Source organism: Leopardus geoffroyi, chromosome D1 (genome assembly GCF_018350155.1).
Source record: "Leopardus geoffroyi isolate Oge1 chromosome D1, O.geoffroyi_Oge1_pat1.0, whole genome shotgun sequence".
In the NCBI taxonomy this organism is placed as follows: Eukaryota; Metazoa; Chordata; class Mammalia; order Carnivora; family Felidae; genus Leopardus; species Leopardus geoffroyi.
This window is the reverse complement of record NC_059329.1, coordinates 40,271,731-40,290,443: the sequence shown is the minus strand read 5'-3', so window position 1 is coordinate 40,290,443 and position 18,713 is coordinate 40,271,731. Positions and strand designations below refer to the sequence as shown.

Sequence of the window (18,713 nt, the reverse complement as noted above, 5' to 3'; positions counted from 1 at the left end):
CCGGATCTTCCTACACTGCCATCTTGGACCAGCCCCTGCCAGGTATTGGTCTAGATGCTTTGAATGCAGCATCTCATGTGGTCCTCAAAATAACACTATGAGATAATAACTCTAGTAATATCTCCACTTTTGAGGTGATAGGTCCATATGGGAATATTAACTGGTTAACAGAAGAGAGAATAATTTGGATGCTGTAAAGATCATCCAGACCTGAAATAAAGGGCTACAGTCAAGAATGGTGCCGGTGTGGCTAGAAAAGGAGAAAGGGAAGGAAATTCACATTTAGATAGGCTCCTTCATATTTAGATAGGCTCCTTCACATTAGATAGCGTTTGGGTGTTTCAAATGTATTTTCATTTATGGGGAAACAGGAAAGAAAAACAGACATGCCTTCATTACTGATGGAATGGGGGAACCAGGGGCAAAGTGAAAGGAACTGTTCCAATGTTTCAAGCTTGAGCAACTGCAAAAAAAAAAAAAACCTGAAAGTAACAGGACATGAGAAAGTGAAGCTGGTTTTAGATAAGACAGTCTATGTAGTACTCTGGAGTTGCTGAACTTAAGATGTCAGAGGAACAACTTAACTGGAAATGTCCAATAGTTAACTAGAGCTTGCTGGTTAAAGACATAAGTGAAAACCTGCAGTTATTTCTGTAACAGTGATAAGTGGAACTGTAAGAATATGTGAGAATTCTCTAAAGGAGAATTCAGAGAGACAAGGAACGCAAGCAAAATGCTGTAAAATTGTCTTGTAGATCTATTTCATCTGTAGTTCGCATAGATGTATAAGTGGTTTTGCTCCTATACCAAACCATCTGACAATGGAACATAAGCTGCAGAGCAGAAAGCAATCTTCTATTTTCCCCAAATCTACACATTTCAGGCTTTAAATAGACTGGAAGCATCTTGAATGGAAATATTTAAGATCTTAGAATCCTCAGGGTACTTGTATTTCTTGGTATTAGCTTTATGATATTATCATTTCTCAAAACAAATATGACATGTGCAAATCTAAAGGGAGAATTTATATTTGATTCTTCTATGTAATGGCAACTTGTAACAATTTCAATCCACTTCAAATCATCTAGTCTATAAAATATGATGTTTGGGGCTTGTCTGAATGTAACTTGGGCTTGGCAGAGTAGATGGAATACAGATAAAACAAAGTCGGCCATGAGTTGGTTTTTAAAGCTGGGTGATGCTTATACAAGAGTTCATCATACTATTCTCAAGATTTTATATCAGGCTTGAAATTTTCCTTAATAAAACATTAAAAATCATCTAAACTAAACTATAATTCAAGTCTACCCTATCAAACTGCAAATAGTGTTCTGGTAACGAAGAAAATAGAAACAAAAAAGAAAAGTGCATTTTAAATGTAGTTTGACTACATAAATCTTTGTGTTAACTTAAAATTTTTATGAACAATAATAAAGAACAAATCCTTACCACTCCTATGCCTTCAAAAGCAAACACAGCAGTACCAAAAAAAAGTGGGTATTTTTTCCAACCAGCCACTATTGGAAGATTGTGGGGATTTGGCATATTCTGGAGAAAGAAAAAAAAAAACAAGAGAAGTTACATCTTTACTTATTTTAAACAATGTAAAACGAAAGCGTGACATCATATACTTCTGAGCTTCACAGTAACAAATTTATGTTATAAAAGTGAATAATTCTTTCAATAAACACTTTAAGCACCTATGTTAAATGTAGCCAAGCTGTTAGAATTTCACTGCCAAAAGCCATTGTTTCCCTCATGCCCACACATTCCATCTGAGCTCAATGCTCCCGATTACCTGTTTCCACCTTCAAGTCCCAGGCTGTTCACACTGGGTATGGCTCCTGGCACAACAGGAAATAACATAAGCATACTCAGTCTGAACTGAGTGCCATATAGTCAGTTATCAACCACTGCTCATGGTGTCCAGTGAAATTCATTTTCTACTCTGTTTTGCTCTTTCCATCTCCAAGTCACCTGGTTCCTGATTTTGGCTTTCTACCTCATAACTCTGCTGCTTCCTCGTAAAGGTCTCCTTGATGCAGTGTCTTACACTTTAACCAGCCAGTTGCCATTACTCTTATTATTCGTACATACTCCTTGACCCTGGCTTTGATTACTCAGCCCCGACCCACAGCCTTGTTCCAACTTTTGCCATCCGGAGACTCACAAACTGTACATCTTGTTCAAGATCTCTGGTTCCACAACGACTGTATCTTCCAGCTATCCCAAGTCTGCTTCCTACTCTGTTTACCATCCTGTATTCTCTGCCCTCCTTAATTGGAAGTGGAATTCAAGATCAAGAAAAGAGGATGAAAAAAATAACCTGAAGTGTAAAAGCACATGGATAATTTGGGTAATAAAGAGGTCTAGAATATCAGAAGCGTAGGGAGACTTGTGTGATATAATGGTTATCCATGATGGAAAATACAAGTTATGGTCAAAATGAAAGGGATATTTAAGTGTTTGGGTCATCTGAGAATACCTGTTATTCAAGACTCACACTGTTCCCTCTACCTAAGGAGCCACCTTTTCTGCTCCACTAATTCTTACATGTTCAGGTAAGGGGTCGTGAACTACAGCCTTATGAGATGTTCCTGCCTGTTCCCTTCCATCTTATGTACAATAAGAAAATGTCTACAGGTTTTAGAATTCAAGGCAGGGGGAATGAAACAGACCCATCATAACAGAGTTTGTGATAAATTGCCAATGGAGGTTTTAGGACAATTTCAACAGCAATATACAAAATGGATTGGCTCAGGAAAGACTAGAGCAGGCATTCTTGACCTTTTCTGAGTCCTCAGCCCCTTAGAGATGAAAGCTATACACTGCTCAGTAGAAGAATGCATATATACATACAGAGATGCTAAATCTTGCAAATAATTTTAAGGGATTTGCAGATCCCCTGAATCCCATCAACCAATGTTTTTTTAAGGATAGTCCTTGTAGGGTTAGGATCCCCAGACTTCAGACAATGAAATCAGCTGAGGTTGCATACTTCAGACAGACAGGCTACAGATTAGTAGAGTGGCAGTGAATGGAAGTGGTGGCAGCAAAAACAGGTTCAGAAGTCAAAGAAAATTATAAAACTACATCTCGAAACTGGTTCAAATCTTACAAGAATAAAGAAAACACTAGTGAGTTCTTTGTTTCCTGTTACACAGTGTACTGAGGCACTCCTAAATCTTACAACTCAATAGGGTAGGTATCACTATCTTCTGCAGCAGTGTTACAAAGCCCAGAAACAGATTTACCAAGATTCAAAACCAGGCCTGAAGACAAAGCCTGCGCTCTGTGTCACACACTTTGCCAGCTGAGCAGGAGCCCCAAGTTTACTGATTATCTCCTGTGTGCCACATGACGAAGTAGGGGTCTTCACACATCATTACTTTTACCTCCAAAGTGAACAAAGAATTAGTTATAAGAACCATAGGTTAAAAACGGTTAAAAACATGTTATACTTACCCTAACGACATACTGATAAATTATCACAAGACTGACAGCCATGGAAAGGTTGGCGAGGAATGAAAGCACAAACAGATTCTTTAGCTCACGAATGAAGACCAAAAGAATTATAAATGGAAGAAAGCAAAGCATATATATCCTTAGGTCAATACTTCTTCTCTCACATGGATTTGATGAATTGGTACTATTCAAAAGTAACACTTTACTCTCCAGGAATCCTTCATGAACCTACATAGGATTACCAGGAGAATAAGGAAGAGGGGGAGAAAAAAACTTTCATCAACTTATAAGTGACAAAATATCAAGAAATTACCTATACACTCTATGATAATTCCTTTACAATAAATGTTTATATTTTTTCAAGATATTCTAGCTTCCTAGAAATACATATTTATCAAATTTAAGGATAATTAAAATAGGATCATGCTTCTTTGCAAAACAACTTCTTTTATCATACTGTAAAAAGAAAGTTCACTAGAAAATTATGAGGATGAATTTACCAATTTATTTTGAAGCTTTGTGCTCATGATTCCAGCAAAGGCTCAACCTGCTTCTGAGATAATCAAAAGTGGATGTATACTTGCCTAGAATGACCATATTCTACTCCAGATATCCTACTCTGACTTACACTCTTCAGAGAAGGTAACAAGCTCATATACCTCTTAGAAATGTACAGTAGTCAAGATAAAGTTTAGAAATCATAGCCTAACTTTAAAGCTGTTTTATAAAACAACTGTTTATAAATTATCATCACTATCAAAGGGGTGCCTGGCTGGCTCAGGCAGTTAGAGCATACGACTCTTGATCTTGGGGTTGAGTTCAGGTTCCATGTTGGGTAGAGAGATTACTTAAAAATAAAATCTTTTAAATAAATAAATAATCATCACTATCAATACATGCATGGCCATGTGCTAGATGTAGATAAATTTTTGCTAGAGCAAAAACTTCAATAAATCAACTTTACCTTCAAATTAATTCAGCCACTTCTATATACCAACATTCAGTGTTCAAGAGTTACAGTAATTTATAGGTTCCACATATTAAAACTTGTCTCATTCAATTAATCACATAATCCAACTTACTAAAACAAAAATGAAATTATGCAGGACTCTACAAACACTCTTACAAACTCACAGCAGAGGTATATAATAATTTAAATGCTAGGGAAAATCTATTTGCCCACAAACACTCTACACCCTCCTTTGAACACAATGACATTATCAAGTCTCTAGATACTTAAATTCTTAAGAACAAGATCCTATAGGGGCGCCTGGGTGGCGCAGTCGGTTAAGCGTCCGACTTCAGCCAGGTCACGATCTCACGGTCCGTGAGTTCGAGCCCCGCGTCAGGCTCTGGGCTGATGGCTCAGAGCCTGGAGCCTGTTTCTGATTCTGTGTCTTCCTCTCTCTCTGCCCCTCCCCCGTTCATGCTCTGTCTCTCTCTGTCCCAAAAATAAATAAAACGTTGAAAAAAAAAAATTAAAAAAAAAAAAAAAAAAAAGAACAAGATCCTATAATAATAATAGGGAGCATTTTTTGAGTACTGAACTAAATATATACAACATCTCATCTAATCCTCAAAACAACTGTCTGAGATGCGTAGTAGTATTAATGTCAACTTATAGTTGAGGAAACTGAGGTTTAAAGAAGGGCCTTAAAAAAAACCTTACATAATATCAAGCCAGTAAGTGGTAGTTCTAGGATCCAAACCCGGCGGGAGACACTAGAATTTAGCTTATGACCGCTGCATGTTAACTGGACCAAAATACTGCAATTTGGAAAGGGGAGGCCCCTTGCTCAACTAGCCACCTGCCCTCTACTTTGACATCTCTCTCTCTAAATATAATAAGTATTAAGAGGCCCATAAGTCAGAAGTTTAGAACAAAATTATAATATGATTAACAATTCAACTGTTTCCTGTATACTATATAGAAACAAAATTATATAGAAGTATAATTCTATACTTCTAATTTGTGATAAACAATGTTTAGTATCACTACAAATGTACACATCACCTTAAACTGCAGGCAATGTATTTACTAGTTTTAAGTTAGATAGGCAATTTGTAACTTGTACTGGACTAACAAACTCTCAGGTTATACCATGAACCATTTAAGAAATGCACACCTCACATTTATCTTGTAATTGGCCATCAAAACTTTGTATTTTATTATTTATTTTTTTTTTTTGAGAGAGACAGAGAGAGAGAGAGAGAGAGAGCGCAAGCAGGGGAGGAGCAGAGAGAGAGGGAGACACAGAACCCAAAACAGGCTCTAGGCTCTGAGCTGTCAGCACAGAACGTGATGCGGGCCTCAAACCCACAGACCATGAGACCACGACCTGACCCAAAGTCAGTCGCTCAATCAACTGAGCCACCCAGGCGCCCCCAAAACTTTCTATTTGAGAATCTGAAATTAGAAGCAAAATTGGTAATTCACATTACTTGGCTTTTAAAAACATATTTCATTTGTTGACTCGTTTTCCCAGTAACAAAATTATTTATAGCCAAATGCTTCTGTATCAAAGAAGTACCACCCATAATCAGATTAGATAATGATCAACATTAAGCTCTAACAAGGATACCTGGCAAGAGAAAATCAGTTATATAACCAATTTTAAAAAGGGTTGTTTGAATGGTGAGATGGTTGGGAACATGAAATTAATTCTACCACAAATATCTCATAATAATTTAGTATTCTTTTCCAGAAAAATGATTATAAAAATCATCAGGATTAAAAAATAAAATAAAGTGTAGATACATACCCAGAGCAAGATTCAGGTAAACATTTGAGTCCTTTGGTGCCCTCTAGAGACAGATATTGGCTATCTAATAGGACTTCCTATGATCTCACATGTTTACCAAAATGCAAAACACTGAAATAAATATTATAAAATAAAATTACTAAATTCAGTTGTTTCCATTTAAAGCTTAAATTTACTAAAATCTACTACTTATTAATTTTCAATGATTCAGTAATTTAATGGTTAAAATTCCAAAGGTAGATTATGTTCTTCAGCAAAGTTAAAATAAATACAAAATTAAAAAGCCTTAACACCCTATATTTGTACACTGCTTTACATTTTGCAAAGGCTTTCACAAACCTTTTGTCACCTGAGCCTCATGATAAGTTTAGGAGGAACAATGGGAGATTTTGTTATTATTCCCATGTTACATATAAGGAAACTGAGGCTTGACCAGGGATAAGGAAATCTTGCCCAATGTGTGATTTAAAACTGAGAGAGAAGCAATTTGAATGTGGATATTCTGTCTTTAAAATACACGGTCTTAAGTATCACTATATCTTTTTTTCTCTTAATATCCCTTCCTCACTCTTCATTCCCAAAAACACTATTTTATCTACTTTAAATGTTCTAGAGTATCTTCGAGTAGGAACAGAGGGGAGCTACAATAACCACGATGGATTAAATCATTGGAGGTACTATCCATTCATTTTCTCCTGCCAATTGTCCACAATGACTTAATGGGACCAAAAACAGTCCTGTGGCAGTCAGAGTAGGAGGTTCACACATCTGTATGGCAACTAACCCCTTACTTCTCTGATCTGATAAAATATCGCAACTTTGATTTCATGTAGATTAATGTGGTAATAAACTTACAGTTTTTAACTCTAACAATAGTAATTGGTAACGTATAATCAACCAGTGTGTCTACTCTTGGAGACTGCTATAAAATGTGAGAGAACAGATCTGCAGAGAGTGAAAATCTCTGATGCTACTGTTTCAATAACCATCTGTCTGCTCTGCTGAGGTGAAGTGTTCACCATTGCTTTCAACTTTTCTCAAGTCTGCGTATCTTTTACCATGTTGCTTTTTATAACTCAAAGGACTTTCATTGTTCCATCTATAGCAGGCATTCTTCTCCCAGAGAGTCACTTTTTCTGCCTGGTCTTCTTAGAATATATGCAAATGAGTTAAATTCTTCCATTCAACTTTGGAAGCAACTGATAATATTTCATAGGAGAAAGTCACCAACCCTAAGCTTATAGACATTTATTGTATGCATTTACATACTCTATGTCATATGCACACACACGCACAACTAAAATCAGACAAGGTCCTGTCCAGTGATGAACAATTAATGTAATGGGTGGCACCAGTGTGTCATAGACCTAGTTCTCAGTTTAATCTGCATGACTTAGGGCACACTGCTCATGCTTTGTGAGATTTAGTTTACACATTCAAAAAATGAGCATTGTACATGACAGAGTAGTGGTAAAAACTAAATGAAAAACTAAATGAAAAATGCAATACTTTATTAATATAAGATTATTAGGCATTGCTAGCATTATTCTTAAATTCACATCAAGTTTGTGGTGGCTGTCTTAGAACATAATAGAAAAGATACATGACTACCATGTTGTATAATCCTGGAAAAGGATCATTTTTCATCGTATTCTACATAAATGACTGGTAAGATGGTATGTCTTATCAGTTCTTGACAACAGATAGTCTCTTGACTGAGTTAGTAGTCAAAAGAATATGCAACTTGTGTAATTAAATACTTGTAAGTCAAAAGCACACTGTCTATAATGAGTAATGCTAACGAAAGCATCTACTCTCCCATTTGTAAGGAAGGGTTGACTCCGTGAGCCTTTCCAACATTAAAAATCTAAGGTAGGGGCTTTAGCAAATTATGGCCCAAACACCAGATCCAGCCTACCACCTAAATTCTTGAAATAAAGTTTTATTGGAATATTGCCATATATATTTGTTACTATCATTATTGTCTATGGCTAAGTCAAGAAGACCACATGACCTGCAAAACTGGAAATACTTATTATCTGGACCTTTCCAGAAAATTTGTCATTCCTGGTCTAAATATAAAATGAAGCATACTTTATACTTGAAAAAGTGAGTCAAATATATACTTATATATCTACATACAGGTTCTTTAGAAAACATATTCATATCATTTTGCATTAAAATACCTACAAGTACTGTATTTTACTATGTAAGATGTCTACTATTGTACAATGCACATGTGGATAGTTAATAAATGTTATTGATTAAAATAATGATTAAAGCAGAACAGGGTGTAATGTACTAGTTACAAGTTAAAGTGCATAAAGAAATGTATTTTGGCGCTGTTTTGATAGGGGAGCTTTTTTATTTCAGTGCTTTGCATGTTTGTTCAAATTGACAGTCTCTACCAAGACTGCAAACCACTTCCTTTAAAAGTGAACCCTTAAAATATGGAGAGAATTACAGAACACTACACATTTTTGGACATGGTATCTTTTTAGACAATAGCAATAATTACTGGATTTTAGTAATGCCCACTTTTTACTTCACTTTTTAGGTTGCTGGCTAAACCATATATGTTTACTTATAAAAAATCAATTTAAAAATATGCTTCCAAAACATCTGTGTATCTGCTTTTGAGGCCTAAATTTCAAGTATGTAAGAATCAGTCAAATTATGTCCAGTTCTGATCTGACATAACAAACATTACTGATATACAATGGCAAGAAAAGTAAAATCAACAACAGCAGCAGAAAATCCAACTTACAAAAAAGAAGACTAAAGGAAAATTTACAAAGGAACATGCTTTATGAAAGCAACACATTTTCATATTCACCATGGTTTACTCAAAGGAAATATGATGCCAAAACTATGGAATGGGAAGAAACTGATCTCCATAACTGAAGAGAAATACTTACTTGTTTTACATTTTCAGCTAAGAAGACAATATAAACACTACAGAATCCCAGCTGTGTTATCACCAGAAAAAAGTCAACCACACTCCTGAAAAGAGATACCCACAAGTAAGTATCAATAAGAGCTGCTGATATATTAATATATTTTTCTCTTTTTAAACTATTTGAAAACATTTTATCATAGCTTATATTCTTGTCATTTCCTTAAATAAATTTATTTCCTCAAAGACCACACATTTGCTATCAGTATGTGAACTAGTGAAGTATTACTCACCAAAAGGATGTTCCATTCAGCTAAAAGGCCAACATTTCCCTATCATTTATTTCTGAAATTCAACAGTCTGAGTATATGCTTATAAAATGATTTCATGAAAAAATTTCATCTTTTAGATCAAGCCTATCTCCTCTACTTCTTGAGCTTTTTCTGATTAACCCAGTGTATTTCCCAGCTCTCTTGGCTTCATGTCATTTGCAAATGTGATGAGTGAGCATGCTCTCCACTATCCAAATCACTAATAAGAACATGAAATGGAAGAGGACTGGGGGTGTGGCCCTAAATCATAAACCAAAGACTTATCCAGTAGCTTAGCTCTGAGTAAGCTCCAGTAGTATCTCTTAATGAGATAACTTAAGAAAATTCCAGCTACAGGGGCGCCTGGGTGGCTCAGTCGGTTAAGCATCTGACTCTTGATTTCGGCTCAGGTCATGATCTCAGGGTTCATGAGATGGAGCTCTCTGTCAGGCTCCGCACTAACAGGGGTGCAAGCTGCTTAGGATTCTCTCTGTCCCTCTCCCTCTCCCACTCATGATCTCTCTCAAAATAAATGAACAAACTTTAAAAAGAGAGAGAGAGAGAGAGAGAGAATTCCAGCTACATAAAATAGTGTACAGAAATGAGATTTAATAATTTAACAGAGATTTAGCAATTTAACACCAGTTAAATTTGCATAGTTTGGGTATTGTGTTTAATCAAGTTATAAATCTGCCTGCATATTATTAATATGCAGCCCATACGTCTCTATTTTGTCCAGGGAATGATGAGTAACTACAATAGCTTTCACCTACTAATTCATTGTAGTCTTTGCTTGACAATCAATGTCAAGTTGTCAAACAATCTGGTCTACAAATCTACAGACCTTCCTTCTCTCATTTGAAATTGGATGGGTCCTTGCTTGTTTTCATTCTTGCCATAACTATAAGCTCTCATGGTTCTTCAGGCATCTCCTTATTGTAAAGAATCTTACTACCCTGAAATGAATTCAAGTTTCTTCTTTCTGATGAATTACGTTTAATTATGTTTAAGTATTCCCTTAAGATCTTTTCATCCACCTTGGATTTTAGCATCTTACCAACAATCCTTCCAGCCACATCTACCTGAAAGTCATTCTTCTTGACAGAAAAAATAGACAAAGCTGTCTCTACTCTGGGGCAGAAGAAGGAAGAAGATAGGATTCTGGGGCAAATCCTAGGGCCTTTAGTCTGCTTTCCTCCTTCTTCTACTTGGCATATCAAGAACTCTGAGAAGCTCATAAATAAATTGAACTTCCTGCAAATTCCCAGAAAGGTCATATTTAACCGTAAACTCTACTAGCACTCCACTGTTCTTTTCCTTCTTTTAATTTCCACAGCACATATCATTTGTACCACTGTCAGCATTTTGTTGATTACCTATGCCTATTTTTCCAGTCCTGTTTTCAGCTGGCTTTGATCAACCATGTCTACCAATGATGAAGTTACATTTAAATGATAAGATAGCAAAATAAGATTATGCTAAAATACACACTTCAAATGTTCTATGAGCATGAAAGCCAAACACCACAATTTTATCTAAAATAATGAGACTGCAACATTTTTCTTGCTTTTTCTCCTTTCCTCAAAAAAAATATTAACATGACTATATCATAGGTTAGCCAGATGCTTTATAAATATCATTTTATTTAAAATACTATGATAATCCTGGGGTGCTTGGGTGGCTCAGTCAGCTAAGCATCTGACTTCAGCTCAGGTCATGATCTCACGGCTGTGGGTTCGAGCCCCTCACTGGGCTCTGTGCAGGCAGCTCAGAGCCTGGAGCCTGCTTCAGATTCTGTGTCTCCCTCTCTCTCTGCCCCTCCCCTGCTCACACTCTGTGTCTCTCTCCTTCAGAAATAAATAAACATTAAAAAAAAATTTTTAAATACTATGATAATCCTATGAAGTAAGTATCACCATAAACTCATCTGATAATGTGAAAAGTAAAACAAAATGATAAATCATTTGACTCAGTTCATAAAATTGAAAAATGGCAGAGTTGAGATTTGAACCCAAGCCTGTCTAACTCTAAAGATTATGTTTATCCCCCCAGCTTTATCACGCTTCTATTCACGTATCCTGTCAACTTAAAACACTTGAAAAGTAATGTGATTTTGATAACCAGATACTAGAAACGTAGTGAGTCCTTACCGTCCCCATGCTGCTTGCTTCTGAAGACAACTCCAAGGACTTACTTCCATAGCAAAACTCACAGTGTCACTATAACCCAATGTTGACTTTTTAAACCTGCAATTTAAGGACGTACATGCACATGAAAAAGGCAAATTTTAAGTTGGTCCGTAAATCCAACCCTTGAAAAGAACATCAAATACATAGAAAATAATAAATGTAAGGGTATACAATAACAGAGGAGCTTTTGAGATTTCAAGATCTGCACACCCTAAGATATGTCTCATGAAATTTTAAGTCTTTTTACTAATATATTAGCTTTTATCTACTGTTAAAGTTTATAAATTTGGAAAAGTCATATGACATAAATATTTGTGCTTCACTGATTTAAATATTTAAATTACCTAAAAACATCAACTACATTGTTCAAGCCTAAATTATTCATTCTTAAAAGAGCATTATTTTATGCATCTGCACAGGGCTTTACAACATATTTACACATAAACTATCTTATCTAATACTTAGCCCCATGAGGTAGCTATTATTTCCCTATGTTCTCTTTCCCACTTTTTTTCAAGTATCATTATTGTTTAAAGACGATAAATGACTTGCTCAAAGTTTTAAGAACATTTAACAACAACAACAAAAAGAGTTAAAATCAGAATATTAGTTTATTAGAATAGGCAATATTTATTTTTAAAAAAGTCCACTGTGCAGAAGCATTTCATGATACAAAAATAAAGAAAAAGAACATTATTTTATTGACTATTTACCAACCCACATATCAGCAAAGAACACCAAAGGCACTATACCCTAAAATGAAATCCAAACAAATTAAGGACCATTACTCTATAACTAAAAGTAGTATAGGGGCCTCCATTTCCTCCAGGTCTTTCCTGATTTTTTTTTTTATTCATATGAAAAGAAATCATTCCATTTCACTACTAAGGTTATCATTTAAGAGGAATAAATATATTCTGACCAGATTTCAATCACAGGAAATATCTTTTTACATATTTATTATTTTAGACTTGTCTATATAACAGGGTAGAGAAAATCAATTATTAGTTGTAAACCACAGTTAAGACTATCTAATGTTTTAAATCAATACATAGCTTTAAAATAAATAAAATACGCTTAACAAATTTACATTTACCTCTGACACAGAAAGTGACTGCACCGTACCAAAATGTGCATACAGTGAACAGAAATAATTCCTATAAATACGAGGCTGATTGGTCCAAGCTGTGGGGGGAAAATGTATAAGGTTTAAATATTTAAGTTTAACAGAAATTAAATTGCCTCATAAGCAATGAGCCAATGGACTACTCTTTTGTGGAAACAAATTTTGTTGGGCAAAATAATTAGTCATTTGCATAAAGGAAAATTCATAAACTTGATACTGAAAGAATTTCAGCAATACTTACAACAAGGACATAGGACTTCATCTCATCAGCTTGCCTATCCAAACCCATGAATACAGAGTATAGCTATGCAATAAGCTAGGATAGCATACAACATCACAGTTAACCTCAGATGGCAAGTCTATGACCATCTGTCCCACCATTATAATTAAATGCAACTATGAATCACTATCTGAATGACCAGAAAGCACTATGCCAATCTGGGATGGTGCTTGTTGAGCACTTACTTTGTGTGAGGAAGTATGCCAAGAAAAAGATTATTTAAGAAAGTGGTACATAAAAAATTACAAGTATTTGTTTACTAAAATCAAAGTAATGCCTGGGTTATTGAGAACCCAACAAAATATTGTCAAAACTTATTTTTATAATCAGAAATGTATACGTCTCTCTAAATTAGGGTGGACAACATCAACTGCAGGGAAAGGTGGCAGTTAAAACTGTTCTTAGAAAACTGGTAAGGGTTTAAGACTCTGAAAAAAGGTTAAATATAATTTCATTACTTCATAGGTGAATTCTCCCTTCCTGAGAGTCTCTGCAATTACAATAATTGGTTATAATAATACTTTGCATATTTGTTTTCAAAACATATTGTTATTCCTTTTCTTAACTGTTAACTCTTTAAATCTGAAAACTAGATTTCATTCTCCATTTTAAAAACTATAAAATTTCACCAATACAAACAAGCTACTCTATAAATACATCTCTTGATATGAGTACACTGCTTAAATCTCTGAAAAATCCAAAAGAATAATAAGATATAACCATACTTGGAAAAATCAAATACTATTTTAGGATCTTTCTGTCAAATGCTATAAATAAATAATTAAGCAGAGATTAAAGGAGTAATTAATTCTCATTTTTTATAAATGTTACTATTATTGTTCACCCAATATTATCAATACAAACTCACTGTCACCTGAACAGATTATGTGTAAACAGGCCAGAAGTTAGCCTGCAATTTTTGCTGTAATCAAGACTGATAACTGTAATTTAGCTAGAGGTCACGAAGAGAAGTCTTACCACTATGCCTGCGTTTTTTATTGCCAGTGGAAGCCCTAAAAGGCCAGTTCCAATATTTCCTTTAAGAAGATGCATAAGAGTCTGCACAAACCTGAAAAGTAAAAGTTGTAAGATTTAAACATTTTAGGAAAAAAGCTAATAAAAATCACATGATCATTGTTTTAGCATTGGAAGGGAACCAAAAATTAATCTAGGCAAAGAATCAAATAGCACTCCACTCAACCAGAAGTTGAACTGGCCAGAGATCATATTTGGTTCAAGTCCTATCTTTGCCATTTAAAAGCAGAACATGGAAAATTATTATGGAGATTAAATTAGATATTTGAGTGAAAATATTTTTGTACATATTAAAGAAATACAGAAAAGGTAATTTTCTCCTAAGATTCCTTGCTGCTATGACATTCAGAACAATACCGAAGATTATATATGGCTAGGCTGATAAGACAAAGCAATTTATTGACAGTGACTACTGTCATCATGGTATATGTGATCGATGATTATCAACCTAACAGGGGCTTAATTAAAAGAAAAATCACACAAGTTTTAAAACTATGCGTATCATCAGGTAAGATAAATACTAATTAACATTTAGACACCAAGTACTCCCTAAGGTATTTCACCTAAGTTTCCAGGAGGCATTTGAAGGAAGTCTCTTGACCAAGAAAAAATAAACTAGGAAGAATAGCCCAAATTTTAAACGTATAAAACAAACATGCTTGCCTAATTTTTTTTTAGTTCATACTGTTCTTTTATGATCACTTAAAATGTAACTTTGCTTAACAGTTAAATTACTATTACTGTAAGAACTTACTCAAATCTATTAATGATGACAAAATAACAAAAAAGGGTTCTAAAAGGTTCCACTGCTTTCTTACCACCACTTTGTTTCACACCATTAACTCAGCATAAAAAAAGTGTTTACTACCACTCACCGCCTAATTCCTAACTCCTAACTATTTCAGAAGCCACTGCTCTTAAAATTTCTATTCTTTTCAATCAGATCTCCCTTCTTGCAGGATGCATAGCATTTAATAAGTATTGCGGCAGGGGCGCCTGGGTGGCTCAGTAGGTTAAGCGTCCGACTTCAGCTCAGGTCATGATCTCACGGTCCAGTCCGTGAGTTCGAGCCCCGCGTCAGGCTCTGGGCTGATGGCTCAGAGCCTGGAGCCTGCTTCCGATTCTGTGTCTCCCTCTCTCTCTGCCCCTCCCCCGTTCATGCTCTGTCTCTGTCTCTGTCTCAAAAATAAATAAACGTTAAAAAAAATTAAAATAAAAAAATAAGTATTGTGGCAATACATATCAATTGCAGCAATTCCCACACATGGCTCCGTATTTTGGATGTATTTCTTCTTCCCCAAACAGACTATAAACACCTTGAGGGTGGGGACAATATCTGACTCATCCGTGTGTCTTCTGTAGTATCTAGAAAAGTGCTTTACCTATAGATTACAAAATAGACACTGAATAAAAAGAAAAGGACACATATAACCCGTAATACTTACGAAATACCCTCTTGATCATCAAGCTGGTAATGCTTCTGAACAGGCAGCAGCTCTTGCTCGTGCTCTTCATCTGATGTCCCATCAAAATTCTGCTCATTTATTAAGGGCCTCATTACATCCATATCTTTAAAAAGGAAAGCAAAGAGCTTCACTATGATTTTAAAAACTGAGTTAAAGTGGTAATAAATGAATTTTGAAAACAAGGACATACCGCTTGTACTCATCTTTACTATTTCCACTCTGAGTTAATTCACATAAATACTTTTGAGTTTTAGTATATTTAAAAAACAACTGGACTTATTTGCGGGATATTGTTTGGACTAAGCAGTGCAGAGTGAAAAGCTTAAGTATTCAATGCAAAACTTTTTCTTCTTTGTCTACATGAGGTTTATAGCAAATGATCCCAGAACTATGAGATGAAAAAAAATGTAAATAATCAAATGATTTTGTGTCTCTTGTCTTCAAATCATACTGTATCATAAATAGCAATCACATTTTTAAATACTTTAAGTTATAAAGCCATTCCAATTTTTAAAATTGAGTATCAAAATGTACTCTTATATCTAACAGTTTTTAGCATGACTGAGGATGACAACTCTAGAACAAGATTTTTAAAATAAAGTTTATTTATCTATTCTGAGAGAGAGGGAAAGAGAGCATGTACATGCACACACAGGAGAGGTGGGAGAGAGAGGGAGAATTCCAAGCAGGCTCCATGTGCTGTCAGCGCAGAGCCTGACGCAGGGCTGGAACTCACAGACCATGAGATTATGACCTGAGCTGAAATCAAGAGTCAGATACTTTGAGCCACCCAGATGCCCCTGAAGTATAGGATATTTAAAAGAAATGAAAAGTTGCTCCCTTCAAATAAACACAATAAACCTATGAAACAGAGAACTGGGGTAACATAAATAATTCAGTTAGGAATGACGGTGATATAATTTTTTTAAGTTTTTTTATTTTGGAATAATTTAAAACTTACATTAAATTTGCAAGAATGGTACCAAAAAAAAAAAAAAAACCCTCCTATGTATCCTTTCCAGACTTACCAATTTTTAACATTTTGCCATGTTTGCCTTTTGTTGCTCAAATGTTTATCACTTTTTATGAACTATCTGAGAGCAGGTTACATATATCAAAGCCCCTTACCCTAAAGTTAGCATATATTCTCTAGGAACAAGAAGATGTTCTTGAATATTCACATTACAGTTATTAAACTCAGTTTAATATTGGTACAATACTTTAAAGACTTATATATACAATTGGTAATATTAAATGCTTGCTGTCCGTCCTCTGCCAAAGTGTTCTCAATCATTCCTTGGCTGGAAGAAGTTCATTCTTTTGTGGACTGTGTATCACAATGACCCGTAGGATTTGAGAAAACACAAATTGATGTACCTCGCCCCAAAGCTTCTGATTCAGCAGGCCTGGGGTGGGTCTGAGAATATGCATTTCTAAGTTCCCAGGTGATTCTGAAGTTTCTGGTCTGGGAACCACACTTTGAGAACCACTGCTCTACTGCATTCTCTAGGAAGAGCTCCTGGACACAGTATTTCCTAAGTTCTAGCATGCTTTAAACTGCTTTTCCACAGCCTTGCTATGAAGGACAGCTTGACAGAACACCTCTGGCTTACACTTTATATCTCTGAGTTTCTTGAAAATGCTGCTCCACTCTTGCCTTGCTTTATAGGCTACTCTAGAGAAGTCTGATGACAAACTAATTTTCTGAGCCATTACATACTTTGTCCCTTTTGTTTGAGGTCCTGAGGAATTTTTGCCTTTAAGATCTAATGGTTTTACTATGATATGTCTTCAGTTTAAGCATTTTGAGTCAATTTTCCCAGGGACAAGGTGGGCTTTTTTGATTATGTAGATTTTGGCTTTCTTATTTCTGGACATTTTTCTTGGATCAAAATCTGTTTAGTTCAAATATTCTGTTTTTCTTCTTTAGAGATTCCAGTTATATGTCAAATCTCCTTTGCCTGTCTTCCATTTCAACCACTTTTTCTTTGACCCTTTTGATGTCTTTAACTCATTTAAATTCTTCTTTGAAATTCAATGACTCTATTAAATTTTCATTTCAATATGTTCTCCCTTGGACACCTTGTACTCTATTATTTATTTATGATTTTTCCTACTGCTAGGCATTTCATGGACAGGGATCCTAATTTGAAAGTAGTGCCTTCTGTTAGCAGGATGAAGTTCAGTTTATGTAATGGATGATGTTCACTGACTGGGGTTATAGGTAGCAACTGGTATCTTTCTGGTTCTCTTTCATTTCTGCAGGATATTCAGTCCCCCTGCCCCCCTGACCCTTACTTCCTTCTTTTTTTTCACCTCCAGGTATCAGAGGGACATCTGGATTGCTCCTTTTATCTCCTTCTCCTCCAGAAGCAATGTTTTGCCAACGTTACTATACTTCTAGACCTCCTAATCCCCTCTCCTCTTTTCCAGAGATTCTAAAGAACCCTCCCCACTTTCACTGCTTGCAGCAGCAACAGGTACTCTGAATTTTGCTGTTTATTTTTCTGCTTATAGAAAATTTGAGGTTTGTGGTATCTTGGTCTCCTACTGATGCTAAAATAGTAACTTCATGAATGGTTTACGTGTGCTCCTTTTTGAATTAACAGGTTTTTAAGGGAGGACATGTAGAGAGATTAGGATTTAGGCAGCCTTCATTATCCCAGTACCAAATGGAACTCATTATAACAGTTTTTCGTAAGAGTAAAGTTATACTTTAAGATACTGGAAGATGCGTTAGCTTTGTAATATATATTTTTGCAATACATTTTGAAATCAGGAAGTATGATCACTTTGTTCTTCTTTTTCAAGACTGTTTTGGGTATTGGGGATTTTTTTGTAATGAAAATAGTATGATATTGGCATAAAGCTAGGCTTATAGACCACTGAAACTAAATGGAGAACCCAGAAATAAATCTATGTATATATGGTCAGCTGATTTTTGGCAATGGTGCCAGGAATACACAATGGGGAAAATCTCTTCAACAAATAGTCGTGGGAAAACTGAATATCCACATGCACAAGAAGGAAAGTGGATCTTTATCTCAATCCATACACAAAAATCAATTTAAAATATATTAAAGACTTAAATACTTGAAAAAGCCTCAGACATTGGTTTTGGCAATGATTTCATGGATATGACACCAGAAGCACAGGCAACAAAAGCAAAAATAGGCAAGAGGG

At 35.3% G+C, this 18,713-nt stretch overlaps 1 protein-coding gene across 2 annotated transcripts in view; it reads right to left on the bottom strand.

Moving 5' to 3' along the window:
• The window catches only part of SLC36A4 (solute carrier family 36 member 4), a 49,753-nt gene that overhangs the window by 22,431 nt on the left and 8,609 nt on the right, over positions 1-18,713 (bottom strand). The window contains exons 2-8 of one of the 2 annotated variants that reach the window (XM_045483649.1): positions 15,510-15,633; positions 14,008-14,098; positions 12,720-12,808; positions 11,585-11,680; positions 9,146-9,230; positions 3,466-3,693; positions 1,450-1,548 (exon numbers count right to left, since the gene is read on the bottom strand). In XM_045483649.1, coding sequence (XP_045339605.1) covers positions 1,450-1,548; positions 3,466-3,693; positions 9,146-9,230; positions 11,585-11,680; positions 12,720-12,808; positions 14,008-14,098; positions 15,510-15,633 — 812 coding nt within the window. Of the gene's footprint in view, positions 1-1,449; positions 1,549-3,465; positions 3,694-9,145; positions 9,231-11,584; positions 11,681-12,719; positions 12,809-14,007; positions 14,105-15,509; positions 15,634-18,713 lie in introns of those variants that run through there. The other variant, XM_045483650.1, reaches the window with a different exon arrangement.